We start from the raw sequence: 27,950 nt of genomic DNA, 5'->3' as shown, positions 1-27,950 counted from the left end.
TGTTGCTCCTGACAGAAAGAAAGCGAGAGAGAAGAGGTGGTGACTTCATCCCTTCTCTTAACCAACCCTCCTTCTTCCCCCTCCTTTTCTGAGCTTTCTTTTTTTTTTTTCCAAGACTTTAGTGCAGCACAGTCAGGCAGCATGCCAGCAGTTTTCATCTTGCTGCGGTCCCTGGTTATCAGGCTCCTCAGTAGCAGACTGGTAGGCTCAGTGGCACAATATCTCAGGAGAATCCTCTCAACAGGCGCTACGCACCTTGGAACAGCACTGCGCCACATCTGGGACCGTGTTCGATCCCAGGAGTCCAAGGAAGCCATCCTGGGCTGTGTGCTGTGCATTCTCAACATGCACAAGAAGGTGGAGAATTGAGCTCTCTCTCTCTCCCTCTCTCCACTTTCGGTTCCACCCTCCACTTGACTGCTGAACTGAGACTGGACAACTGTTTAGTCAGGAGAGCGCACAAAGGGATGAAACAGACTTTTTTTTCAGAGCTCATTTGGACCTAAGCAATTTTGTTTTGTTTTTTTTTCTTATTGGGACACTAGTCATGTCTGAGAGTATTGTGAGGAAGGTGCAGCCCTTTACCATTGGGACAAGGCTGTCAGCTCCTGCTGTGGCAAAATGTCAGGATTTTACACAGAGTTATCTGCCCGGCGAGACTCTGGATAACTGTGTGCTGCAGCACAATCTGAACTCGCTCTACCTCAGTGGATCACAGGTGTGTGCACATGGCCCCTGTCTCGTCTCGCCGATTGTCAAGCAGGTAGCCCCCGTGAAACACAACCAAGACCGGATGGCAGCAGAGGACCAGCTGAACCAGAATGTTGCCTCTGCCTCTGCTGTCTCCAGATCAATAAAGAAGATCACAATCTCTGGGAACAAAGACAGGCCAGAGAACAAGATGACAGCAGAGCCTGCAATTACACGGTGCACTTCTGAAAACAACAATAACAACAACAACATCAGCAGCACATCAGAAGTACATCTGCCAAGGATAGTGGGTGTGAGCTGTGAGAATAAGCCCACTTCTCAATTTAAGGTACAAGACTGCATGCAAACATAGAATTCTAACAATAAAGAAAAAAAATATGACTCAAAAAATATGGCAAAACAGTTGTTAAGGTTAAAAAAAAAAAGTCTAAATATAGATAAATATTTTTTGTCAAATATATGTGTAGCATACCTTTAGTTACATAAAGGATATTTGATAAATTGGCTATTTTAATGAGTTTCAAAATAATTAACCTTAAACTTGAAGAGGCCAGTTTTCCCACACTGTTCTGCTTTAATTATAACATTTCCAGTAGAATATGGAAATGATCTAAACATGATCTTTTAAAAACAGAAAGTTATTAAAGAAATGGCTGTTAATCGAAGATCTATTTGTTTTACTAGCTCCAACCGAAAAGGCCTGTTGGAATTAGTCACAAGCACGTGCGCTTTCACACCGTGTAAAACGTTAATTACCAGCGTTCATTTTTTGTCTAGCTTTTTTTTTTTAACCATTCATTACTGACATTTCTCGTCCCTCCCGGTTGCATATTTTATCCTAATATTTTAGGTTTTACTCAAAAAAGAGAGCAGCGACGAATTTCAGCCCATGCAGGGACAAACCAGACCGAAAGTGAACAGAGAGAAATCCCTACAACAGGTAAGATGCAAGCTAACTGCTAAATTAATGTCAAATAGTTAGCATTATTTAAAAGACAAGTTTTAAAGTAAAAGAAGTGGTAAAATCCAGGGATTTTGAGGCTAAAATATTTTGTTATTACTTACTGTGAGCAGCTTTCTTTAGTGTTTTATTTAGACTAAAGAAAAGCTAGCCGTTGTTGGGGGTTTCTTTATAGCCAGCTGCTTTTATATTATAAATTTAAAGGGAAGTGACACAGAGGTGGAAAACCAGTTACAGGAACAGTGTGTTTTGGTTGAATGCTACCCAGAATACTCGTTGTTTCCTCTTGATTTTGCTGTCGTGTATTTAAGTCACATTATACAGAACAAATAAACACTAAAAGTATATTTGTAGGATGTTGTGTAAAGCTAGTGGGCTGCTGGATTTGGCCGGTTCCAAGCTGAAGTCATTGCGTCTTGCGGATGAAGTGCTGTGTTAACAGCAGAGCTTGCAGAGGCAGGGCCCACTGGAAAACATGAAGTCAGGAGTAGATGTTAACAAAAGAAAAGGCTAGCTGAAGTACTTGTGGAGGCTGGTTGTAATAATACACAGATTGCCATGGCCTTAATTCCCCTCCAAGAACAAAACAAGGAGTAATTTTTCACATAATTTCCTATTTTGTTACCACAACAATACTTTGATTTTACTCTGCTCATGTATTATTCACCCACGTTGTCAAAATGTTCTTATTACAAGAGATAAAGTGGCTTTGGTGCCTGTACCTGTGCAGGTAATAATGAGCGAACATGATCTGTCAAGGCTCTTTAAAGATGACATGTTTACACATAGGCCTGAAAAACATTGGAGGATCTGCCTGTTCCTGCTTCCCTCTTGTGCCCAGATGTTTCCTGATTGGGGACCAGCAGGAATGCTTGTCCATTAGTGAACTTGTGCCAGTCGTGTTCATTTCATCCTACGTAGTGCTGACAGTAGGTTTTTGTTAAGAGAGACCTTGGGGCCAGTCTGACATGTGTTTGTAATGTGCCTGGATGGCAAACATAGGTATAATCAACGTAAGCGGACACTTAGACATCCTCTGATTGTGAAGTGATATTGCTGGAGAGCTGTGCCTCTTTCTTAAAGGTTTGTCAGAAGCAATCATCATCTGGTGTATGGTTTTATCTGTTTTAAAAAAAAAAAGGTTTACGTTGGAGACAAACTGCTCTTGTGTTTTCAACACTTTCTCTGTGTTGCGTGCTCACACAGATATCAGTACCTGAACCGCAGGAGGACGAGCCTCAGAGGAAAGAAAGCCATCCACGCACACCGATTGAAGGGTCGGCAGCTGTTACACCCCCAAGTGACTGCTTCACTCAGCGCAACTCACTCTTCAGCAAGGAAGTACTGCAGGTAACACGAGGAAGGCATACAGCGTATTACCATCAGTAGCTCCTCGTGGTATTTCAGTGGGTTTATCATTTGTTTTTCAGTCTTTGACATACAAGCTTTATTTTCCTGCTCTCCGTCTTTTCCTAATGTCTAATAAATAAGGAAAGATTTGAGGAGATACTTTTTCTATGGAGCTTCTCATAAATTTGCAGCCTCTTATTTTACAGTTAATTAATCAGAATCTCTTTTAATCTATAAATGCTACAAAGACCACAAGCTACAGTGGGCTGATCCCAAAAGAAACATGTTATGCTGTTCAGTTAAAATCAGAAAGGAAATTGCCTGTTGTATGACCCTCCGAGGAGAACAAAATATGTACTGATTCTTATTTTGTCCCTAAGAACTGTATGAGCTGTGTTCGGCTGAGGGAAGAGAGGGAGGGGAAACCGCCACAAGCAATTATTTGGGGATGAGATCATTGTTTGGCTCCATCTCTTCACGCCTATTGCTCAGAGAGACTCAGCCAAGCAGCACAACTGGTTGTGTTATCTCACTGCTGCGTTTACCCCAGCACACACAAGGACATTTTTCAGCGAGTTCGGCTGAGGGACATTTTTGTCCAGCAGTTGGCTTTGCCATCAGACCTCTGTCGAGCAACCATCCAAGTGATAGGCGAGAAAAAAAAAAAGAATTACATTTGAGTATGATGTATGTATGTGTTAAAAGCTTTGTAGCACATTAACAAGCTTACTAGACCCATTGGACACAGTGGAGGACGCTTTTGTATGTTCACGTTTTTTGACAATTGGCTTTATAAAAGTGGAAGTTTAGGTACCTGGGGACCTGCCTGTTTTACAGCGATTTGGTTGACTGCTATTGCTGATGAAAATGTATTATTACAGTATTACATTTCTGTCAAAGTGGAAGTGAGCCTTCCAGGGAGAGACTTTTAATGGCCTCCGATGGTTCGAGCTAGGGGAGCGGAGCGGGTCACAACATGGCGCAGCAGGACTTTGTGTAGAGCCATCTGTCTCCCAGGCTGCTCTGCAACATATCTTGCCTTTCACCATTTCATTTCCAAGATAGAGAAATAGAGAAACTTCAACCCCCACAATGTTCTCTGGGCCAAGTTGCATTACAAAAGAGGTAAAAAATGTGGCCCGTTAATATGTTATAACTGTCAATCAGCTGTCCTTGTTTTCTCTATAAATTCCAAAATCAGATTTCTTTCAACTTTTTATATTTATTTTAAAGTTTGTTATGTATTAACTGCAATGTTTATTTATGTGGCCATATTTTTTTTAAACTGCAGTCGTTCTATTCTTTGTGGCTAGACTAAGGCCCAACTGTATGATTTGAACAGACCATTGTTGTGCAGAGTGGACAGGAAGAAACAAGGGAATCATAGACTTCCTGTATGAGGTCATTATAATGCCATGGGAGCCAGTGTGAGAAGATAGGGGCAGGCCTGTTTTGTCAAGCTCTTTTCCTTCTGTTGAAACCAGAAATACGCCCGTTACCCTGGGGGCCTTGTAAAGTTAATGACCTGCTCCTCTGGGGAGCAGTGACATCATATTTTAATCTAGAGCAAAAAGCTGTTTGGTGGATGTGTCATGTGCGGTCTTGATGTTTCATTGATTTTAAAGTGGAGTTGCTACAGAGTTTATTATTCAATGTCAGTCGCACCGAATTCCTTGGGAAATAATGCTCTGATGTAATGTCAAGGTATGATGACTTATTTGTGTGTGTAACTGTCAGTTGACATACACAAAAGCAGCGCTGTGAAACAAAGGAAAGTCCGGATCAGTCTGACAAGTAGAAGAACCTGAGCTGATTTATTAGTTTTTGTAACTTAGGCGGGCCACTGACTTCCATGCTGTGTTCTTTGCAGAAAACAAACACGTACTTTCCAACGCTTTCTGATTTTGGCCACCTGGTTTGGCCTTCTCACTCCATACAGAAGGCTGCCAGAAAAGGCTGCTCTGCAAGACAAAGCCTTATGCAATGGAGTTGAGGCCTTTGCCAAGAGAAACTTCTGCTCTGTATAACATGACACTGGAGAACAAAGAGCTGGTCTTGATGTGCTTGATGTGCTGTATGCTGTATTACTCTAAGATGGGGGGGAAAAAATCGGTCTTTGCTAGATATGTAAAATGATGACTTCTTTTGTCTAGTGTACTTTCATGCAGATGATATCTCACAATCCAAGCTCTAGATGAGCTTAAGGTGTGAAATGACTTGCTGCAAGAGAAAAAAATAGAATATACTGTTGGTCCAAATGTACAAATCAGTCTTCACCACTTGATTTTCACATGTACAAGGAAGCATTGCGTCACTTTTATAGGCTCAAATGTGCACAATAGAGTTTGGTACAAAATCAGTTTTTGTCATGTCTGTACTTTGTCACTGTCACAAAAATCACCAAATTGTTGTAAAAATTTGGCCAAACAGCACTGAATATATGCTCCCTAAACCAGCATGAAGTGGGTAAAGCAGTCTTACACACTCTCAGATTCAGGTCAGCAAACATATAAGTGAATAACAATGTGAAGCATGACTGAGACATTTTTGCCTGTGTTTGTAATTTGGATGTAGGCTGAGGCGTGGATCAAAGGCAAGCTACAGGATTTGAAGGATGGATGTAATATTCAGTGCTGCCCCCTGGAGGATTGGGAAGACGCCTCACAAATGCTTCAGAGAGATCTTAAAGACTTTGAGAACACCCTGATTCAACTCAACCAGGTGGGAAAGTTATTCAAGATGAGACTGGACACTAACTGAAATATCACAGAGTTACCAAAACTAGCACATCTGAGCACCCTATGTCCAAAATTAAATGTTTATTTTAACTTTTTAACACATAATGGGCATCTGAATGTAACCATTAATCACTGCGTTTGGTGTTAAAAGAGCCTGTCAAATCATATAACACATAACATAATGGTAGGCACTTCCAGGCAAGAGAAAAGCAGAACCTCAGTATTCCAGGCGACTCTGTCAAGCCAGTTTATACTTTCTCCCACAGGAGAAATGTTTGGAAATTGTGCATTGGTCATAATTAACATTGCTCGGCAGTCAGACAGGCCGGCAAGGGCAGAAGCAGAACTCTGAGAGTTTTCAGGAGTATATCCAAAACACGAATGACAGATGTGTTCACTCTGCTCTGGGTGACAATTCAAATGAACAATGTCTTTATGTTTCTGTGTGTTTTAAAAGATGGGTGAGCAGCTGATCTGTAAACTGAATCCCACATCTGATTTGGTAAAGAAGCAGCTCGGTCAGCTCAGGGACCAGTGGCAGACCCTCAAACAGATGGCTGCAAATCAGATGAGGGCCCTAGGAGGAGCCAAGAACCTGCAGGAATTCAACAAAAAGGTGGACAAGCTGGAGGCATGGATTAAAGAGAAGGTAAGGAACATATCAGTCTTTCTCTTCTTTTATACTACATTCAACTAAAATTTTCTATTCAGGAGGAAGGAGCAAACTTTAGTGGGTTACTGGGTAAACTCAAAGCATTTTGTAATATTGGTTGTCTTTACGATGCAGGTATTTCCTTCAAATTGTCTTATTTTCTTAAATTTAACACCAACAGGGTGAAATGTAATTTACGTTTTCTTACTTTTTTTTTTTTTTTTTGCAATGTTTTGTATTTCACTGTTAATTCCTGAACACATTTCATTTTTCTTATCCTGTTCACATCATCTTTGTAATCTCCCTACATTTCTCTTTCCCCCTCGTATTTATCAAAGCAGACAATCCACATATTAAAAAACAGCAGTTAATAATGCTCTCCAACTTCAACAATTATGCCAAAACAGTTGGCCCAGAGGCAAATCTGAGTCTACAGGCAGCTCCAATCAACATTTGTCAAGATAATAGTCACAAAAACAGCACTTTCCAATACAGGAAATTAGCTCAGTATCCTGAAGACATCTCTGGTTTGTGTATGTTCACCGGTGTAAAACATCTGCCTGTCATTATCAAAAAGCAATCATCTAATTCATTTTAGGCCTATGTTTATCTCTCTGTTCATGTCCGTGTCTGGCACAAGAGAACTGATGATTGATAATGGACCTGTGGGATTGTAATGGAGGATGCTAGTTATGAAGTCTATAAAACATCCACCCTAGGAGATGTATTCTCCATTACGTTCCACTCATCCTTTCCTCTGTCCCTTAGTATCAAGTTCAAAGTTCCTCACTGCATGCTGAAGGCTATTTCTGTTTAGCATCTTGCTTGGTAGCAGAGGTAATGTGGTTTAATCCTGGTGCCTCTGAAAAAAAATAATGGTTGGGTTCCTAACAAATGGGGGCTATAAACACTGACTTTTATGTGTGCCAGCAGGAAGAGGAACAGTGTCTGGTGAATGTCCTGGGGGAAAATGTTGACAAAATGCAGTTGACTAGAAGAATTTTAGATCTGAAACAGGTGAGCTACTACTAATAATTACCAGAACACTGATAAAAGTGTTATAAACAACATTCCTGTGGTAAAAATATATACATTTCCATATGTTAATAGCTTCCTTTACAGTTTTGTAGAGGTTTTCCAGTAATTTATCTATGGCTGCCTGTAATTTGTCTCCATCAGTGTATGGTAAAGACAGCTGAGGTCATAGTTGGATTGTGTTCTCCTGTTCCCCTGCAGGATGAGCAGCTACACAGAAATCTCCATGAGGAAATCAACAACTTGGCACTGAAACTGGAGAAACAAGGGAAGACAGATAGCAAAAACATATCCAGCAGGAGGAAACACATCAATAAAATGTTTGTCACTTACATTTGAACTGAAAAATTGCATGAAACACCTCCACTCTAAAGATTAATTGAAGACTGAGTTTCTCTATGCTGCTGTCTGCTGTTTGTGTAGGTGGCTGAAGATGCAATCGCATCTGAAAAACTACCATGAAAATCTTCATCTGGCCCTGGAAGTGTCCTCATTTTACCAGCAGGCTGATAATATATTATTTGCTATAAACAGCATGGTAAAACTTCCTGAAAACCTAATTATATTATCATATATTAGATCTGAGAGGCTCTTCCACTCACAGTGTCCCTTCTTTTAGAGGAAAAACATGTCTGTATTGAAAGACGTGGACAGCTTTGGAGATAGAGAAATGCGTGAGATCGCCAGTCAGATCATGGTAAGCAGTGTCTTTTCACTTAAAGCAGCACTGCTTTGTCAGATCTTGAAAGTGTGTTGCAGAAGCCTTCTCTACCTAACCTGCAGGCCTGTGTGTGGTAGATGCTTGATGTGAGTGTATCCCAGCTGTCGAATCTCCATCCCACCCTGGCTGCCAGTGTCACACGGAAGCAGAGTGAGGTGAAGGATTGCTGGGCACTTCTTCAGAAGCTTTTCAGGTACGCCAACAGGCCAAGGATACACTAACAACTTTCGTGGCCTTAAATATGTGGACCATTTCACTCAATAATTGGTCCTTTACAGCTACCCAGTGAGTTGGAACTGTGTTTTTTCTGTCATTACCCTACTGTTACTGACGTCAGAAGTATGCACTGGGAGAACCAAACAGTTTTCCAAATGAAAATGAGCTCTGCATGAAGAGTTTTCTCTTCATTCTGATTATCCGTGTCTAATTTTGGTTTAAATCTGTGAAAAATTACAAGCAAAGAAAAAGTCTGCCGTATGTGTCTGTTGACCAGTTAGCACACAGATTATCATTTACCATTTACCTCTCAGTTTAGAATATGAAGTTTTCTGTGCTGATTTGGAATTTGGGGAGGTGTACAACATGAATAATGTATTGGCAAAATTGCAAGTTGGAAACGTGGTTTGTTCACCTCTTACTATTAAAATCCTGATGTCATCTGAAACAGTCTGCTGAAGCTGAGTAGAACTTCTTTACAAGAATATTTGGTTATTTTTTATAGAATGTGTAAAATACGTTTATTGTTACTGTAACTACAAGCACTATGTAGCCAGACTTTTTTTCCTTTTTATTAACTATCCAGACTTTTGCATCCTTAGACTGATTAGGGTGCTAGAAGCTGTATCAAATTAATGAGTACAACCAAAATAATTGTTGTTATTTTGTTTTAAGTTCCCAATTTTTGTATCAGAAGGCCATAAGGTTAAACAGATGGATTACAGTTCAATTCTTCTACTTCGTTTGGTGAAATAATCATAATAATAATGATTATAATCATAATATTGCAAAATTTGTTAATTGTGCGAGTCAGAGCTTTTGACATCCATGTGCAAAAACTTTCTCATGTTAGTAGCCTATCTTTAGATCCAAATATTACATCATGCCGTCTCTTATCAGCTGCTTTTCAAGACTATTTTAATCAAACAACACAAACACTGGCATGAAACTTTAGACCCATAATTGGAAAGAATCGTTGGCCTCTGAAGCCCTGCTGTCAGTACTACAGTAACCTCCTGGTCTGCTCACCCTGCAGGAGTGACAAGACCACGCACTCTCTCTCTGGCTCCACTTTCACCAGGGAAGATTCTGACCTCCTGACACTGGCCCAAGAACCCCAGTGCAACATGGGAATGGAGGCAAATGGTATCATGGGAAAGGAGGTGAAGGAGGAGAAGAATCATCTGAAAGGCTGTGCAGTAAGTAGCTTTTGTATTTCACTGTAATACTGGAGAAACCACACTGTGGTTCCCAAGTAGGAGAGAACAACTCCATCAGTGCTGGCAAAAGATGACACCGGCCCCATTCAGTCCTACAAAATCTGTGGCCTCAGAAAGTGACGCACTTCGTCCTTTGGTTTGGAAACTGCCTGATATACAGCTAAAGCACAGTTTTCCAAAATAGAATTTGACAGATGTGCTGTAAAGCAGTGGCTTTTATTCTTGGCACCCAAAATACTGTTGGTTTTCCATCTTCCCTCTACTTAATTATATCATCGGATGTCCCAGTTTTGGAGAATTCCATGATAAGATGGTTTGCAAAAATACCAATTTTGTGCTTAAATCAGTGGTATAGAGAAAAAAGCAATATGTAACTGTGTTTTCTATTTTTTTGCCAATCACCTTCTGTATCATTTAACAAGAACCCCAGTCTTCAAATGTTACAAATATTGCCCTGTAGGAGACACAGGAAGAGCTTTTAGAGGTGTTATTTGTGCTGGCACAAGAATTACATAAGTTTCCATGAAAAATGTCAAGCCCTGACTGCACAACATGGTTGAACAGTGCGCCAGAGCAAATAAGCCTTTCCCTCCAAAATTTCACTTCATGGTAGAAAAATATCTTGGCTTTCAACCATTCTAACAAAAGTACAGTCATTGAATTAATACTATATTAACAGAGGGTCCATAGTTCAGTCCAGGGTGAATATTCTAGAGAGTATGTTTATTCCTTGGACTTAACATTCCTTGTCTTGGAGGCCTACAGGAACTTTATTGAACTCGCGGGTCCTCCTATAGTTACCGCACTGCCCATAAACCTGACAGAAAGTCTGATTATCCAGAAATGTAAGTGTGGTTAAAACCAGTAATTATGTGGATATTTAGTCTTTAAACTTAGCGCATTACATTTCTTTGATTACAGTGGCTGTTTGAGTTTAGCCTAGAGCAAAGCTGTTCTTGTATCACTGACCTTGAGCACTTCTGATCCCTGCTGGGCCCATGTCCTAACTGTGTCAAGCCAGAAAGTACAGATGCTTGAGAAAGCAAACTTCATTCTTTCCATTCTTCTCATGTTACTATTTCAGTAAATTTCTCTACTCATGTTTTCTCTCATCTCACCATCTGTGACAGGAGCCCATCAGGGCAGCAAACCTGACTCAGTTGTTGCTCTACAAACACTGATCTTGTTGCCATGGCATTCAGGACAACCTTGAGTGAATGGTTAGAATGGTCTTTATTGCACTAGGAGTTAGTAGTTGCCAGGGTACACTGACTATGGGAGCTTTACTTGTCACTGTTTTATGGAAGGGTAAAAAAGACACTCCATGCAAAAGCCTGGAGCCTTAAAGGCCAAACGCAGTGCTAAGCCCAAGCACAGGTACCTGTTAAAACAGTAAAAGTAATTTGTCACATAGTTTCACAGCACCCTAGTGTATGGAATTGAGCCCATTACTTTTAAGGGTGCAATGACGCAGTTACATGGATCTTTAGGTTAATAGTGACTGTGAGTTATTTGCACATTTGCTGGTAGACAGCATTGTCAGTGCATTTGCATATGTGTTCATGTGCACATACACACTGTATTTATTCTCTCACTCTGTTGCAATAATTCAGTCAATTAGCTGTAAAGGTTTTAGTGTCTGTACGTGCTTCAATATATGCATCCATGTCTGTGTTAGCCATATATAGCCTCTTGTTTCTGAAGGTAAACATGGCTATCGTCTGTTTCTCTGGCTAATTGTAGCCAGATGCTACTGCTGGAGACCAGATGGGTCTGCTGCTAAGTGATAGTTCTTGGCTGACATCATAGCACACTACAGAAAGACACACAGGGTGAGAGGAGATCAGTAGAAAAGGGATAGGAAGGAAGAGTGAACAGTATGCTGAAATGGTAAATGATTGGATAAGATGGTAAAGCACAGAATACCATTAAATATGACATACCAAATTGTTAAACGGCTATTTTTTCTGTAGCTGATATTCTGCCAAAGTGAAACGACACGACATGTTTACAGTGGAGTGCCCTGCAAAAATGAAAGACAGAAGCAAATGCCTATCTGCGGAGGAGACCTTAGCAATGATTATAAATTCTTTGACACAAGGTTTTTAGCTCTACAGCTTTAGCACATAAATGGGCCTATAATTTGCCTCTATGAAACTCAGCCTGGCCTATAAAATGACTGGCATGTTGGTAAATGATGTTAGACCCCTACAATTTACTGCACTTTGCATAATTTTGGAGGCGACACTTTTCTTTGCTCCCTGCCTCACTTTTTCTATAAGCCCAGTCAGAAAATAATATGATTAAATTAAGGGCCCTCCATAAAACACTGTTATAAATGGTTTTTTTGTATTTTTCGTATAATTACTATGGCACATTGCTAAGTGCTTCCATAACTTTATAATTTCATATTCAGTATATATCAACTGGTTTAGTTAAGAGAAGAAATCAAAAACTTACATGTATAGCACTGTATAGTTAGAAACAGCACCAACATCAAGAAGTAATTACCGAATAAAGCAATAAAAAACAGCCTAAAACACTTGAATTAAATATTTGTATACATACATATACATAATTATGAAAACATCAGTTTAAAAGAAAAGATGTTGTTGTAGTACACAGCTGCTCGCAGCAGGCTGAAGAAGGTAAAAGACCTGCACTCAGGATAGCCCAATGTAGCAGTCCAGATACTTGTGTCTCTCATTGGAAATTCTACAGTAGAGCCCTTTGGCCAACCTTTAAAATACTCATATGGTTGTAAAAGTAGCTTAGTGGCTGTTGACGTCTTTAATATATTTCTGCCCATAGACAAGGTTGATCGCTGTGGCATTGACCTTTCTAAAAACTCCAGAGTTCTCAACAGAGTCGGGGTGGATGACCATGGAAATCACTGTCTAAAGCTGAAACAACACTGCTGCTTTAAATGGGAGCAGGGGCATGGGAGTTTGAGGGTTATATTTCCATCTACAATGGCTCTTTTTATGATCAGAGTGGTTTAACATATGTTAGTAATGTTGTGCTCATTCATTTTGTAATTTCACATTTTTAAACCTTTCTTGCCATCTTTAGTGTTGAAAAAGTTTGATGCTGTCAAACAGAAATAGCTTCTACTCTGAGACTGGTCTGGGCTGTTTCACTAAAAATAGCGAACCTTTGTGAGTATGTTTTGTGTCATTTACAGGAGAAACTCCGGGCAGCTGTCCATGTTGTCCAGCGTCCAGCCACATTGTAACATTCGTATTAGTACTGAGCTACAGCAACGCCTCATTGTCTAGTGACTGTTCACAGCATGAAATCCTCTTTTCTGAGACGTTTAATCATCCTGTCAGCATTAATTCAGCAAAGGCCAAGCATTACTCACACGCCATGTTGCTGATCTTTTGGATTTTCCTACAGACATTTACTCCTTTGTCCACAGAGTACTGCTGATGGTGGGAGTGGTAGACGAACACAGAGCTGCCAAAGCCAGGAGCAGCAATCAGTGAACCACACCTCTTTACCAATGAGAGACAGCCCTGTCTGCACTGATGATGCTATCGTAGGAAATCAATTGAAGGGGGAAAGGTGACGTTTCTGCCTGGCTTCTCTCGCCATCTTACATAATGAAAGGTCTTTATGTAAGTCATAATTGGAGTCTATGTTTTCTTTGCAGCAGGGAGCCCAGAACAGAACCCAAGATTGCCACCCCCTCTCCAGGCCACCCACAGCTTCACATACAGCTTCAGAGGTTCACTGTGTCTGCTGACAAGGTGACTATTTCCCCTGCCAGTCACACCCACTATTCTCCCGACAATAGAAATCAATTTGCAAAACTGTTTCCATGCTCCACACATACAAATAAAAGTAAAAAAGCAGGTTAGCTGGCAGTAAGGACTGTGCCTTCAACATCAGAAGTGATTGCTATTAATTGTCAGCATAGCATTTGTACTCCGCAATATGGCCATGTATTTTTGCATTAACTCATATCTATCACTTAGAAGTTGTTTATGTGGTTTCCTGTAGCCTCAGCAGCTAAATCATATGTGTAAACTGTTCCTCATTACTCTCTTTGCTTTTTTTCCATCTCAGACTTTGTCATGGCTCAAAGACAACGTGTCCATGGCTACACAGGTGTGTTCAATAGCCAGTTTTGAGGGGCTGGAAGCAGCAAAGAGGTGTCAGCAAACCGTTGAGCAGGAAATCCTTAACAACCGAGCCAGGATAGAGGTGGTCAAAAAGGTAAACTGAAGCACAGTGTCACATTCACAGTTTCTCTTAAAATAAAGCACTGAATGAATTCCTTTAAAAAAAAATCTCCCCACATTTTGCAACTTGGGTTTCTTGGCAGGTCTGGTTTATTAATCAATGAGCTGACATCACGTCTGAGACAACTTTACTTACCCAAGGCTTTAGATTAGTCTATAGTTACAATATAAAATCCACTTCACTTCTTATTCATAATTTTCTCTCATCACTTTAATGAACCTTCCTTAGGAGGGCCACGGGCTGGTCCGGGCACAGCACCCGGGAAGCACAAAGATTGAGGAGTTCCTTGGCCAGCTGGAAGTCCTGTGGGAAGAACTGAGGAAGAGACACCAAAGGAATGCTGTCTTTCTCCAGGCCTCAGAAGAGCTGGGTTTTGGGGTAACATTCTTTCTTTTTTTTTAAAGAAAAGAAAATAGTTCACAGGCTGTTCTCTTAATTCATATTGCTCATTGAAATTTATGATTATGACAAATTATCCTGGATCATTTTTATCCCTACTAAAAGCTTTCTGTTCAGCCAGAGCCTGAGCTGTATGCATGCACTCATGGTTAGAAACTTGTTTACTTTATCACCTTAATTGGCTGAGTTGTTGAGATGTAGTCACAACATTTTATGAAGGCTAATCCAAGGAATATAAAATGTGCTCAGATATAATTTGATTATGACTTGGAAAGAGGCTGCAAATCCAGATTGATGACCTAGTTGGAAACCATGAGTCATGTAAGTCTTAGCAACTACTTCCACGTATTATTGTTGTCTTTGTACAGTGCCTTTGGTAGTTTAAACTGTGCATTAAATCACCTTGAAATTAAAGCAGGAAAACTTCTATAACATGAGACATAAATTGCACTCCCCCAGCCTCTCCATGTCTGTTCTGTACAGGTTGTGAAAGTGCTCCAGGCCCTTGGCAGCTTGGAGGCCTGGCTGGAGTCTGTGGAGCTTTCCATGAAGGAATCTGTCTTAGCCGGTGACCCTGAAACAATGAGCATGGCTGAGAGGGAAAGCCGTTTGCTGGAGAAAGAGGTGGCATCCCGCAGCCTGGAACTCAGTGCTCTGCGGCAGGAGGTGGACCGCCTTCATAGTCACAGCCACCCACGTACACGAGGGCTACCGGCACGCATGGAGGAGGTGGAGAAAAAGTATGTTAGAAGGATAGGTGAAGGGTAGCCCTTTGATATTTGTCATCATGGAAAGTTCATGTTATGGATCTGAGCAATGAGACTCTGGTGGTTTTTCTCATCACTGTGGTCAGGAAATAAAGGAAGTCAGTGTTTCCAAGAGGTCACAGGTTTGGGCTTGCCATGTTTGTAATCCAACATGGAAGAGTTTGTTCATAAAGCTCCCCAGTTCTTATTTAAGACAAACAGTTTCACCCCTTAAACCACAAATATATATATAAATATATCCATAGATTTTTCTCTAAGTTGGCAAAAATATCTCTCCATGTGCTCATTATTTCACGGCCAAAGTTTATTCATTTGTGATTCATGCAGCACTTAGTGAGGTCTACCCCAGAGTTTTGACATGCACTTCACCCACAGCTTGTCAGTGTGTGTCAGAGTCACCCATTCCGTGTTTGCAAGATGACGTCTCTCTTTTTGGTTGGCCCTTGAAAGACAGGTTGTTGCCATGGACTCTCACTAAAACTTATGATGTTGGCTGGTTTACCCAACATACCTATGTCTATAAACAGAAGTTCAGACTCTGTAAAGAACACCAAGCTGACCAAAGAAAATACAGATGTGGAAAGGTCTCGGTTTAAGTGTTTCCAGGGTGGGGGTGTTAGATGGGGCAGGGATGGCCACTTGTGTAGTCTGAGGTCCTGTTGATGTAGGAGGCTCTCGCTAAGCAGCTGAAAGACACTTGTTATGATGTCATTATTTAACAGTGCACACAAGCAATGTAAGGGTCATTTATTCTGGAAAAATACCCTTTCAAAAAGATCCCTTTACCATTTCCTATATAAACTCTGCACAGTGGAGGTACCTCAGTGCACTAAAGTACAGGATATGTTTATGTGACACATGATATATGATAACATAAGCAGTGCTCTAGCACGGTACGAGTCACCTAGTAAGATGCTTGCGGTCTCTGTAATGTGGTTCTGCTGAAGGATGCAAGGTTGTATATGTGGATGTGGTTTACCATTTAGGTGTAGCTTTTGGTTATAACATCCCTGCTGGTGTTTGTGTTTCCCAGGTACCACCGTGTCCAAAGTGCCCTGACCCAGCAGAGCTCTGAGCTGCAGGACACGCGCATGCTGACTGAGTTCCTGGAACGTGTGGAGCTGGAGGAAAGCCAGGATCTCAGTGGCAGTCAGTACAGATTAGGGCAGGTAGGTAAATTTTGCAATAGTGGCATTCAAAGGATAAGCTTGTAAAAAGTTTCAATAAAAAAAAAAATATTGTTGTGCATGTGTAGCCAGTTTTAGCATTACAGGTAGCTTTAGTTTGTTGTCAAATTTTGCATTCTATCTGAAAATCTGTAGTTTAAATGGTAAGTACACTGGTTCTTAAATATACTTTTCTACTCTATCTGAGCACTCAAAGCACTTTACAGAAATTCCCTCATTCACTCATTCGCACAAGCACTTTTTTCTAAGCTCTTTCTATGTAGGTGCTTTTATCTAACATTCATACACATTCAAACTCTGAGGAATTTATTGGAGAGCAACAGACTGGAGCAGACGGGGATCAAACCACCAACCTTCCGATTAGTATGTGACCTGCTCCACCACCTGAGTTACAGCCACACTGCAAACACTCTATAAATCCATTTTATGAACTCTACAACAGCTTTAAACTAAAAGCAGTCCTTATCAAAACTGTTAACAGTGTTCTATGAATTAATCAAAATAATATAGTATAAGAATTTTTAGATTAAATTATAAATTCAGGAGTGGCAGTATTGCAATGCACTACTACTTTTTCTCATTCACATTTCTACCATTTTAATTCAGTTGAACTTGGCAAATGAAACTCTTTTTGTACCTAACAGCCTCCCCACAGTGAAAATTCCCCAGCTCCTACTTTGCTGACACTTCAGAACAGCGGCAGTGGTGAGCCTCTGTTAGAAACCATGGGAGACCCCGTGGAAGAGCTACGAGAGGCTGTAGAGATGCTGAATGACACAGTGAGAGAAAGAGGTCGGTCACAAAGCCACGACCAGGCTATCCAGGAGCTGATGAGCAAGGTAAGAAGATGAGATTTTAGATATATATATCACACGCACTGATTACATATAGTCTGTTCAGAAAAAATGCATGTACACGAGTGCTGCAGTGGCTCAGATTTACTGTTTGTTGTGGTATTAATATATAACAATATTAGAAGGTGCTGAATGGGTTTTAAAGTCCCCCATCTCTAATAGAGTTGCATCTGGTTTCCTTTTTCCTGTAGCTGTGCACATTAATAGGCCCAAGACAGGCCACCACTCCCCCTCACATGTGTGTTTTTGTGTTATTTCAATTTACTCTTGGTTTAAGAAAAAAAAAAAGAGTACACATTTTAAAAAAGCACATACGCAGATGGCTGGAGGGGAATCCATGACACCATTTTAAACTAATTTGCAATGTGGCTCTCATTGGAAAACAAATAATGTACACTGAAGTATAATGACTTAATAACATCCTATGAGTACTCATGATGACTTGGTGCATCGCCAGCATGCCAGCCTGGCAGTGCGTGTGGAAGAGTGCGTGTGCTTCAGCAAGGATCTGAGCCTGGACATCCTGGAGAAGGAGACAGACATGGCCATCCAGTGTGAGCCAGATCGCTGTGGCCTAGAGGCTCTGCGGGAGGAGCAGGACCACCTGGAGGTGAGAGAAAGATGCCGGCACATGTTGTGATTATGCTGTAAACATCTGAAATGATTCATTTCTGGTAATGCAGTCCAGTATTCCATTACACTGATGTTGGATTATGGACAATTTGCCCTGTGTATTTAAAAAAAGGGAAGTCCCCCCCCACCCCAACCCCAACTGTCTTATAGTCACCTCCAACACATTGTTCCGCAGTCTGTTTCCTGTTGTGACATATTTTTTTCACAACAACAACAAAAAAAGCCTGCCTTTTCTCCTTTGTGCCATGAGCAAGCAACATAGAGCACAATCAAAAGTTTGTTATTCCCGTGGGATATTTATTTGTGCTTGCATGAGTCACGGTGTATGTGTGTGTTTATGAGCAAATCTGGTAGGGTGTGTATGAGTGTCCAGGGTTCACAGGGTTGGAGATGTGAAGTTGGGGATGGTAAAGTTCTGTGTGAGTCATTTTTTGGGCAGTGTTATGTTTATCACACGCACACACAGCTGTCTGTACTTGATACCTTTGAAAAGCAGAAATGACCTAATCTCCCAAACTGAAATAACTGTGCCGTCAGCAGACAAGCATCTACAACTCAGTGTTCTTGTGGCTTACTGTAGCTGAGAAACGTTATGAAGTATTGCTCCCAGAGAACCCTCAACACTATTAATTACTGCCTCGTCAAAAGGAGGAAAAAAAAAATTCCGATTGCAAGCTAGCTATAGCGTGGCAGCCCATATGTAGACCATATGGGCCTCTAACTGAATAATATGCATTAAGCTATGGAGATGAGGTCATAGTCAGAGATACAATTGGTACAGGCTGTTTGAGTGAGTGGATTTGATGGGAGATGATAGATTCTTACTGTGATTCTCCACAGATTGACTACGAAATCATCAGGGAGGAGGTAAAGGAGTTGCAGGACCAGGCTTCTCGACTGAAGGATCTGTGCCCAGAGAGAGTGCACATACTAGATGCAAAAATTCAGGCTACACTGCAGGCCTGGAACGAGCTGGGAAAGAGCGTGACAGAGAACAAATCACGTCTGAAAGAGTTTGCGCAGCTCCAGGACTTCTTCAGGAGCTACCTCGCCATGATGTAAGCAGGGCGTGAGGATGTTGTGACCCTTTTCTGGGCCTCAAGTTATTTCGTAATCAACTTTTGTGAGAACATCTGCCCCTTACAACATCTATCAAGGAAAGAACAGGATGTTCTCATTGTCAAGCACAGGTCCCTGGGGAAGTGTATAATTTAAGATGTGCTGAGAAGGTCAGAGCAAGTTTCCTGGGCTGAGTGTGACAGGGCAATGAATGTCTGTCCTATCAGGGAGAGCCTGGTCATTCTCATGCTTTGTGAATGTATGGTTTTTCTCACAGCCCTGTTGCTTGTCTCCTCCACTACCTCCCACCCCAACCTGCTTCTCTGAATAGCTCATGGACAGAAGACACCAGGTCATGCATTTTCTCAGATACCACCTTGCATTTTGGGAAAGATGGGCAGACATCACTGGTTGCAGAGCTGGATATGCAAATTGAGCAAAAGTTTGAGGAGTTTGATGAACTGGCCTCCACAGGCAAAAATCTTTTAGACAAGGAGCACCACCTCACACAAATGGTGAGCAGGGTTTCATACTTGACTTTCTTTGAATATATTTTTGTTTTATTTGGTTCTACTTTACGAACTCTAATGTCTTACAGGTAAGAGAGCGTATGGAGGAACTGAGGAGTATGCTCGGGTGGATCTTGGTACACTGGAGGGCTCAAAAGCAACAGTGGCTCCACAAGAAGAGCAGACAGGAGCCTTCACAGGACAACATTTACTTTGAGGCGACAATGGGCCCGCCATCAACAGAGGTAAATGAGCAGAGGGACACTTACTGTAGAGACAGAATGAGTGAATGAAGTCTGGGGAGAGCAATGTAGCACCAGTGCATGTATGTTTTTGACAAGTGGAAATTGTAATATAAAATGACAAATATTTGTAGTTCAAAGTGTTTCTAAACCATTGTGTTTTTATGTTCTCTTTCCATGATACATAGAATTCAGCTCCTGAGCCAGAGCCCTTCCATTCTCATCAATCCCCGGTTGTCACCCCTACTGAAGACACAACAAAGGCAAGAAATAGCCAGCCATTGTGTTTGGTGCCCAGTCATGCTGAGAAACATAAAGAGGAGCCATCAGAAGATGGGTATGAGATCATGAACAGCATTGGACCCCAGGATGATCCTCCTAAAGCCAACGTGCTGGTGCTTAAAGAGGGAAGCAGCCCTCCTGTAGGGGGAACAGTCAACCTCATCCTTAGCTTTGGTAACACAGGGGACAGCCAGGTTCAGGTACTTGACCTGCCTGCTGGGACAAAAGAGGTAGTGGAAGAGACCTCTGAGCCTGTCCACAGGGTGAGAGACGCACTCATCATTTCACACTATAAGCAGCTACACAGTAATATGGGACGTTACTATTAATGCCCACATTCACTTCTCTCCCAGAAGCACTGAAACAGATGATATTTGTTACTGTTCCTGAAGGTTAATGCAGTAACACGCATTCCCTGAAACCACACTGCATGGGATCTCCCTTCTTGACTGTCTTGCTGTTCATTCCCCTCTCTCCTTTGGCCTTCACATCTTCCTTTTTCCCCGTTTTCTCCCTCAGCCCACTGTGCCTCAATCTTCTGCCTATAAAAACTTTTGGAGGCGCTGCCAGGGTCTTTTGGAAAATACTTTGGGTAGTTTAAAGCGAAAGAGAAAGATTTATCGGCAGAGTGCAAATGAGGTAAACTGCGCGGTGTGAACTGGCATTGCATGCTGCATCTCGAAGTGTGCTGGGACTGCATGCTGTGTGTAGCTCTTTTCTTAAGGCAGCATGCTCTACTAATCTGTTACAAGACACAGCCAGTCTGCAGCTTCCCTGGCTTGTTTCCTTCGCTGTAAGTGAGACATAAGAGTAACGGGAAATAAGTCAGGCCGAGGTGCTATCATATTCATACTGACACCATCTCCAAAGTCGCTGTGGCTGGAAAATTTATAGTTAACATGAGAAAAGTGAGAAAAGAAAACAAACTGTTTTACTATTAAAACTCAGAGTTTCCCCACTTAACTAGAGTCGTAAATGAAAATCTAAAACCAAATAAATTCTGTTTTAATATAGTCCTTTCTGTTATGATTTTTAATGGGATGTGAAAAGAAAGGTGCTACTTTTACAATCCATTTGTAAAAATATAAATGTAATGAATAAAGTGATCTACCTGACATTCAATAGGTGAACAAGAATGTTCTGTTTTCAGGAAAAAAATATTGTATTTACGTAACTTTTATAATTTACTTTAATGCTTGCAATAGATTTCTAACAAACCACAAGTTGTACAAAATCTGTGTATAAAAAGTTTTTCAGTTGATTTACTTTTCTTGGGAATTTACACCAAAAATAAACTGTTATCTTTGCAGTATTCACTACCATATTTAAAGCAGTTTTGCTCTCCATCATGCATTCCAGCCTTAAAAGCAAGAGGAATGATCTCAGTAATCTTGATGCAGTGAAAACAAATCTGTGTATTTTGGCAAGTCTGTCTTTGCAGTAATCTGTCAGCAGTCATCGTGCCTTTTCAGCTCATCTTGTATAAACTCAGATGAATTGTTAAGTTCCCACCAGAAAATCACACAATAAAACCTGAGCTTTTTCTTAATGTTAAACTTTTCTTTGGGCCACAACTTGTTAAATGAGCCAGGATTTAAAATTGAAAAGATTTGCTGACAGAGACAGAATGAGGGTGATGAGTAAGAAGAGCACAAGCAGTCTTCTACCTACAGTGAACGTTGACAGAAGCTCTCTCTTCTTTGCTGTCATTTCACTACAAGCCTGATGTAAACCTGGTCATGTTTGACTGCGCGGCTGTGCTAAAGTTGTTTGAAAGCAGTGACCTCATCCTCTCTTCCTATGAAAATCTTGCTCCAAAATGACTCGCAGCATGAGTGCTCTCTCAAGTGCCAGCAGAGGTTCAGTCATTAGACATAGAACTGTTGCTGAACTTCGAAGAAAAGCCCCCAGACTGCACACCATGATTTATAGTCTGGGGTTTCCACAGAAACAAGAGATTAGTCACAGAGTTGAAAGGTCAAGACATTACAGCTGCGTATGACGGCATGTGAAGCCACATATGATTCTGATTAAGTCCTGTAAGTGTGCAGTTGCAATAATGTTCATGTTCTTTGTCCTTACATCTAATGTTTTTGTCTTCGATAATTTTTTTATACATTTACATTGTTGTGTCAGATTCATGCATTCCTGAATCCGTTGTATTCTTGGATGTGTGCGATCATTGTCTTAGTCAATTTTGCTCTCATGTCATCATCCATCTGTAACACATAAAACAGCTCTTGTTCTCACAGAGGGCTGCAAGGCTTCAGCCTGCAGCACGCATGAGTCTATGGTTAACCATTTTTAGTACAGTAATCTCACTAATATGAGAGCTTCCACACATACCTAATATACTTTTTTCTCTTTTTAATAGGTAAGTACCTACTTGCATGTCAAGGATAACAACCTGGCTGCGGCCCCTGTGTATGAGAGCATCACCTTGCCCCGCCAAAAAAGCCGCTCCGCAGCCTCAGCCTCCCCGACTTTCTTGCCGTCCTCCTCTTTGCCATCCTCCTCAGCACCTGCACTTCAGGGAACCAACGTAACTTTCCACAACACAACAGGGAACGGAGGCAGCTCCATCTTCAGCAGCATCAAGAGAATGGGCAAGAAGCGGAAGAGGAAGAGAGACGCGCGTAGACACACTATCCAGAAAATCATGGGAGTTGAGGAGCAAACAGATGGGATGCCTCATTGTACCTCTGAGACAATCACATACGACACACATACATGGCCACTGAAGGAACATCGAAGGAAGAAGAAGAATGGGGATGGAGTAGAAGCCATTGCCTATATGAAGAATCCTTTGCTGAGGGACATTGATACAGAGTGTTCAGGGGAATACAGCATTACTCCATATGCTGTTTCAGCAGGACCAACCACTACACCCACAGCAGGTCAGGTGAAAAGCCACTGCAGGTTCCTCTCCTTGGGTTCTGTGTTGAGTTTTGATCTACCTAAAGATATGACTCTCATCCCCAGCATTCAGGACATAATTACTATTGCCCCTCCAGAATCGAAAAAAGTAGCCGGGACTGATCCAGACCCTCACTCGCACAGACAAACATTCCTGAGCTCTTTCAGACAGACTAGACCCACTCCCACTGTCACACATGACACTTCAGCTGAAAGCAGCTTTGCTGAGACACAGCTATCTACATCTCTTGGGAAACATCTTCCTGGTGTGGACAGCGGTTTACAACCTCCACCTTCTCCTTCTGTGGAGGAAGATGAGGATCAGACTGTACAATGTAATGATTTATCTAAAACCCAGGTGGCTCTTTGTGAGGAGGAAAAACATGAGTGGGACAAAACATTGTCAGAGATTAAAACCAGCACAGCTGAGAAGGATGGGACTGTCCCGCCTTCACAGTTGCATATTTATGTGAACCAAGCCTCCACCTCCACTACAGCTATACATAAACACGAGTGCCTTAGTGTTCATACACTCATTAAAGACCTAAATGGACACCAGTACCACAAATGTGCAAGACCCCACAGTTTTCATGAAGAGAGTCCTGGACTTCAGTCAAGCCAAGCTTCCTTCATGAGAGTCAATCTGAAGTCAACAAAGAGTGTTCGACAGGACTCTGTGGACTCTGGCATCTCCACCTCCAGCAGTCTCAAGCTTTGCAAAGATGATGCTCCACGTTCTGATAGCCTGCAGCCTAAAGGAGTGGTGAGGAAGCTTATATCTCTTGAAGTGGGAGGTACAGACTGCACTAAAATAAGAGAAAATGATTCAACAGGTCCACCTTCACGCTCAGCAGTGATAGAAACAGAGCCTGTCCACCTTGATCACCAGCAGTTTGAGGAAGAGGAGGAAGAACTAGAGGACATCTGGAACCAGACTACTAACTACAGGCAGAGCATTTGCTCAGACATCATGTACCAGCCCAATGAGGAAGAGTCCTTACCTTTAGACCAAGCCAAAGAGACACCTTCAGATACAACCCCGACTGTGCTCTACAGAAAGCTCGTCACTGCCTCAGCACCCAACCTTCTTGTGGCTGAATTCAAACTGCCCACCCACATTCAGAACCTGCTGGGTTATGACAAGGGCCAGAGTCCCAAAAATCACCTTTCTCCACTGTCTATAGGAGACAGAAGGTCCTGGGCAGCTTTTCCTAACAGGGAGCCAGCCAGCAAGACTTCAGTGACAGTGAACGAGACTGCTTCGGATCCAGTGAAGCTACCTGATGTAGGGGACAATCAGAGATACATTTATCAGTACAAAGAGGATGAGGAGGAGGAAGAGGAGGTAGAGAAGGCAAAGGTGGGGGCGGAGGCAGATGAGCACACAGGTTGCTTGAAGGTGAGGTCAGGGTGTGATGATCCCACATGACTGAGATTATACTGAAATTACAAAAAGAATTTTTTCTCACAAATTGTGGTGGGTGGTCAGACAGACAAGTGTCTCAACAGTTTTTAACGGAATAGATTTAATTACTTTTTCATTATGTAAAAGAAAAGACAAAGACAAATGAATTCAAACCCAAAGTAAATCAAAGAAGTATATGCAGTTCTAGAAACTTAGTGCTAGGCGAGATAGTAGATTTTAAACATGTAGTAGAAACATGGCATATACTTTATATATTATGTGTAGTTACTGTGTGCATGTATACTGCTCTCACCCCAGTTGCATTGTAGGTATTAAAGGCAGTATAATTACATTAAAAAGTTATATCTTCTCACCCTGAACAGGACCCGTCAGTGAGTCTCCTGTCAGTTCATATGGGTTTGGATGGGATCTGTCAGCAAAGGAAAGCCTCACAGAGCCAAGAGGACTTGGAGAAACCTGAGGAGCATGTGGCCTCAGGGTGGCACTGTTTCACCTCAGTGAGTGTTACTGCAGTCTGTGTAGCTCTTAGCCAACTGGAAATCTGGGCTCTTCTATGAGTTTTCTTTTTTCATTGATTTTTTTTTTTTTATTCATTCACTTCCTTTCAGAGTGGAAAACCTGAGCTGCAGTCTATGGAGGGGATGCTTGAGAGGAAGCACAAGCTGCAGCTGGGAGGGAAGAAAGTAAGAAATGTTTAAGCCAGCACAGTCAGCAAATGTAAAGCGTGCAGTCAGCACTACACACTCTTATCTTATTTTCACAGGCAGCCTCCAGAGGTTGGAACTCCTACCACGCTGTCCTATATAGACACACCTTGTGCTTCTACCAGGATAGAAAGGAGACTCTGAGGGTAAGCCAAGAAATCATGACAAAAGGAGCCCAAGAGAAAAGTGAGGATTAATAATTGAAGTAAATAGAATGTGGTCACTGATGATTACACTGTGTTGTGCTGCAGAGTTCTGCATGTGGCCTGCCATTGAACCTCATGGGAGCAGAGTGTTTACCTTTCCCAGAATACACCAAAAAACCCAACTGCTTTCGATTAAGGTCAGATTGTAGCAACTGCTGTTTAATAGAAATATACTGATTTAAAGGCAGTGATGCCTTTCCAGCAGCTGGAACGGTAAAAGTCGTGTTTTCTGATCTTTAGGCTCCGTGATGGGTCTGAATATCTGCTTAATGCATCTTCACGCTTTATGATGAAGAAATGGATGATGAAAATACAAGCAAGCACAGGTAAACTAGTTATTTCACAGCTCACACTGAATTAATGTTCAGTATTATTATTCTAATTCATTTGTGTGTGTTTTTAAAGGTCAGACAGTGTGTAGGTCTTCAATATTAGGTGTCCCTTTTAATGAAGATCTCCCCAGTTCCTTGTAAGATGCTTTCAGATGATTTGAATTCCACAAAATCTTTGATATTAATTTCTGTAAAATAATAGTTTTGCAATTCTTTTGTCCACAGAAAGCCCCCCTTCTGTTTTGGATGTCATGATCCAGACGGTTGCCACTGTTCCTCTCAACATGATGTCACCCAACCGTTTCCCAGGCACAACCCACTGGGTACCACCCAGACCAAAGAAATTGTTGTCCTCACCAGAGAGTTGAATCACATGCCACAGAGTCACTTCAAGCGTTTGGATGAACATTTAATCTCATCCTCAGATGCGGGCTGCTGTGGTGAGGGCCTCTGCTGTGCAGACAAAAGCTGCATTTGTCTGGGACCAGTTTAACAAATACATCTGCTCCACTTTCGCACACGGCAATGCAGAAGCAAAATAGACACCATTCTCCACCACCGGCTTCTGATTAGTCCCACTGTGCTGGTGGTTAAAGGATGCACTCTGTTACTTATTGTTTTACGTACAATTTACATTTGATTTATTTTAAGTGCAATGATTTTATCAGCTAATGTAGTATAAAAGATTTAATTTCACGGCTTTGAATAACGAAAGAACAAGTGAATGGTTGTTGCAGGTACAGTTGGTACCACTAGGGGGAGCTAAAGTATTGTCTACTTGCATATTAAAACAACATAACTAAGACTGGTGTTAGTACAGTAAATGGTTTTGCTTTTCCTCGCTCCTCTCCTCTGTCACTTTAGTCCTACTTTTAATGTTCTCTCTGACCCTTCCTAGATGTTGATAAAGGCAGCTTAAAGCAGATGATGACTCACAAACTCTCTGGTGGCTTCAAAGACAACTCCTCTTCCTCTCCCCACTCCCCTTTATGCAGCGGTCAGGACTGGCTAAGTAGCAAGCGTCGCTCCCACTCCTTTACTTCATGTTAGTATGCAGCTAGTAAAATACATTTTAGCATTTATAACCTATAATATCTGTGTTGTTGTTGTTTTGTCTTCTAATGTTTTCTGTTTGGTGTTTTTTGCAGCAACTTACCAAAAGATCAAACCCATGCTGCGCACCCCTGGAGGCAAAGGCCTGGAAACAGGCTCCAACTACTGTGTGACTCTGGTGGTGGGAGACAAGTCAACAGACAGCACATCAGCAAGCAGAAGCTCTGAGCCTCCACTGCTGGCTTTGGCTGGGTGGGAGCAGGACAAATATCAGGACGCAGCTCTGAGGAGCTACGTGAGCCTGCCGCGGCCACGCAACAAGTCTGTCTTCAAAAAGTTCTTTGGGAAAAGGGACCTCTGAGTTTATCGATGATGATTTATAGAGATTGAAAAAAATCGTTATGAATGTGCAGTGCACATATTAAAAACAGTTACTACTGACCATATTTATGATTAAAAGACGTACCACAGTTTTATTTTTGACTGATTTTATAGAAATCACTTAGCTGGCTTGAAAGTCCTTATAATAAATCATTTTTATGAGTGTTTATATTCTTTTTTGCTTTTCTTGTTCAAGCAAAAAGAAGAAAAGTGTATGTGTGCACTGTGTAGTTGCAGATTTGAATCTGTATTCCTTCTTTTTGTTTGAGTAGTATTTCTCTTTTTTTTTGTAATCTTTGTTTAGAAACCCACCTGCTCAGCAGAGGGTCTGTTTAGAATCCCAGTGGTATCATCTTGACCTGGTTATGACCAAGTATTCACCATATCCTCAACTCACGATGCTCGTTGTACTATTACATCTTTACAGCTCCTCTGTTTCACATGTTTCATGTGTGTGCGCGTGTGTGTATGAGTTTGTGTGTGTGTGTGTGTGTGTGTGTGTGTGTGGTGCACCAAAATAATTTACTTAACCACAGATCAGCAGTTTGATACTGCCTGAGCTTGTTTGATACAGATATTAATGTAGCAGAGACTATTAATAATAAAACATAAAAAAACTTGCTGTGGTTGTGATTAAAAGAAATCATTTCTAAGACAGTTTTGCTGAAATTTTCTGTTGCTGGAGCTTTGTTGTCATCTCGGGAGGCTTTGAAGAGAAAAGGGATTAGATGAATAGAGAGATTAAAGGCCAAGCTAGGCTAAAATTATCCTCACATCATTAGTCTTGTTTTTGCATATGTAAACCTGACATCATTCAGAAGCACAATTCAAAGAAATGCATAATCGACCCAGCATTTATGCTGCAGATCCAGGAACTCTGCAGACATGGCTGCATAATTAGTCATGCATAAAGCATTTGCAACATGCTACTGTTTAGCATTACAAAATATCTACTGATTCCCTAAAAGATGCCTCAAACAGATGGCTTAGAGCACAGAGTGCGCATGAAAATACACTAAAAACTGCAAAGTCAAAAAATATCTTAAAATGCTAATTATTTCCATGTGTGATGACCTATAGGACCTACATAAGTATGAGCATGGGCTGTGTTTGATCTATTAGAGCAGCTCATATCAGCTGAGGTGCAA

General features: G+C 41.4%; 1 protein-coding gene across 4 annotated transcripts; it reads left to right on the top strand.

Annotated features, from left to right (window-relative positions):
• Positions 1-369: 369 nt before the first annotated feature.
• On the top strand, positions 370-27,404 carry LOC134640123 (uncharacterized). 4 transcript variants are annotated; one of them, XM_063491735.2, is made up of 33 exons: positions 372-1,039; positions 1,562-1,651; positions 2,879-3,022; positions 5,597-5,743; positions 6,218-6,409; positions 7,346-7,429; positions 7,649-7,767; positions 7,871-7,985; positions 8,067-8,144; positions 8,246-8,361; positions 9,421-9,583; positions 13,026-13,171; positions 13,260-13,356; positions 13,676-13,825; positions 14,081-14,230; positions 14,735-14,991; positions 16,052-16,187; positions 16,850-17,044; positions 17,517-17,669; positions 18,533-18,750; positions 19,083-19,266; positions 19,350-19,505; positions 19,691-20,047; positions 22,159-24,099; positions 24,489-24,623; positions 24,735-24,809; positions 24,890-24,976; positions 25,082-25,173; positions 25,277-25,362; positions 25,442-25,505; positions 25,594-25,808; positions 26,267-26,413; positions 26,517-27,404. In XM_063491735.2, the coding sequence occupies exons 1-33, from the start codon at positions 548-550 to the stop codon at positions 26,780-26,782; spliced, it is 7,047 nt and encodes a 2,348-aa protein (XP_063347805.1). In that variant the 5' UTR covers positions 372-547; the 3' UTR covers positions 26,783-27,404. The 4 variants fall into 4 exon arrangements, 3 of the variants coding, with proteins under 3 accessions (XP_063347805.1, XP_063347806.1, XP_063347804.1); XM_063491736.2 differs by having other exon boundaries at positions 7,343-7,429; positions 13,263-13,356; XM_063491734.2 differs by having other exon boundaries at positions 7,343-7,429.
• The last annotated feature ends 546 nt before the right edge of the window (positions 27,405-27,950 follow it).

This window comes from Pelmatolapia mariae, linkage group LG13 (genome assembly GCF_036321145.2).
Source record: "Pelmatolapia mariae isolate MD_Pm_ZW linkage group LG13, Pm_UMD_F_2, whole genome shotgun sequence".
Lineage (NCBI taxonomy): Eukaryota > Metazoa > Chordata > Actinopteri > Cichliformes > Cichlidae > Pelmatolapia > Pelmatolapia mariae.
The sequence above is the reverse complement of the archived record's forward strand: the minus strand, read 5'-3'. Positions and strand labels throughout refer to the sequence as shown.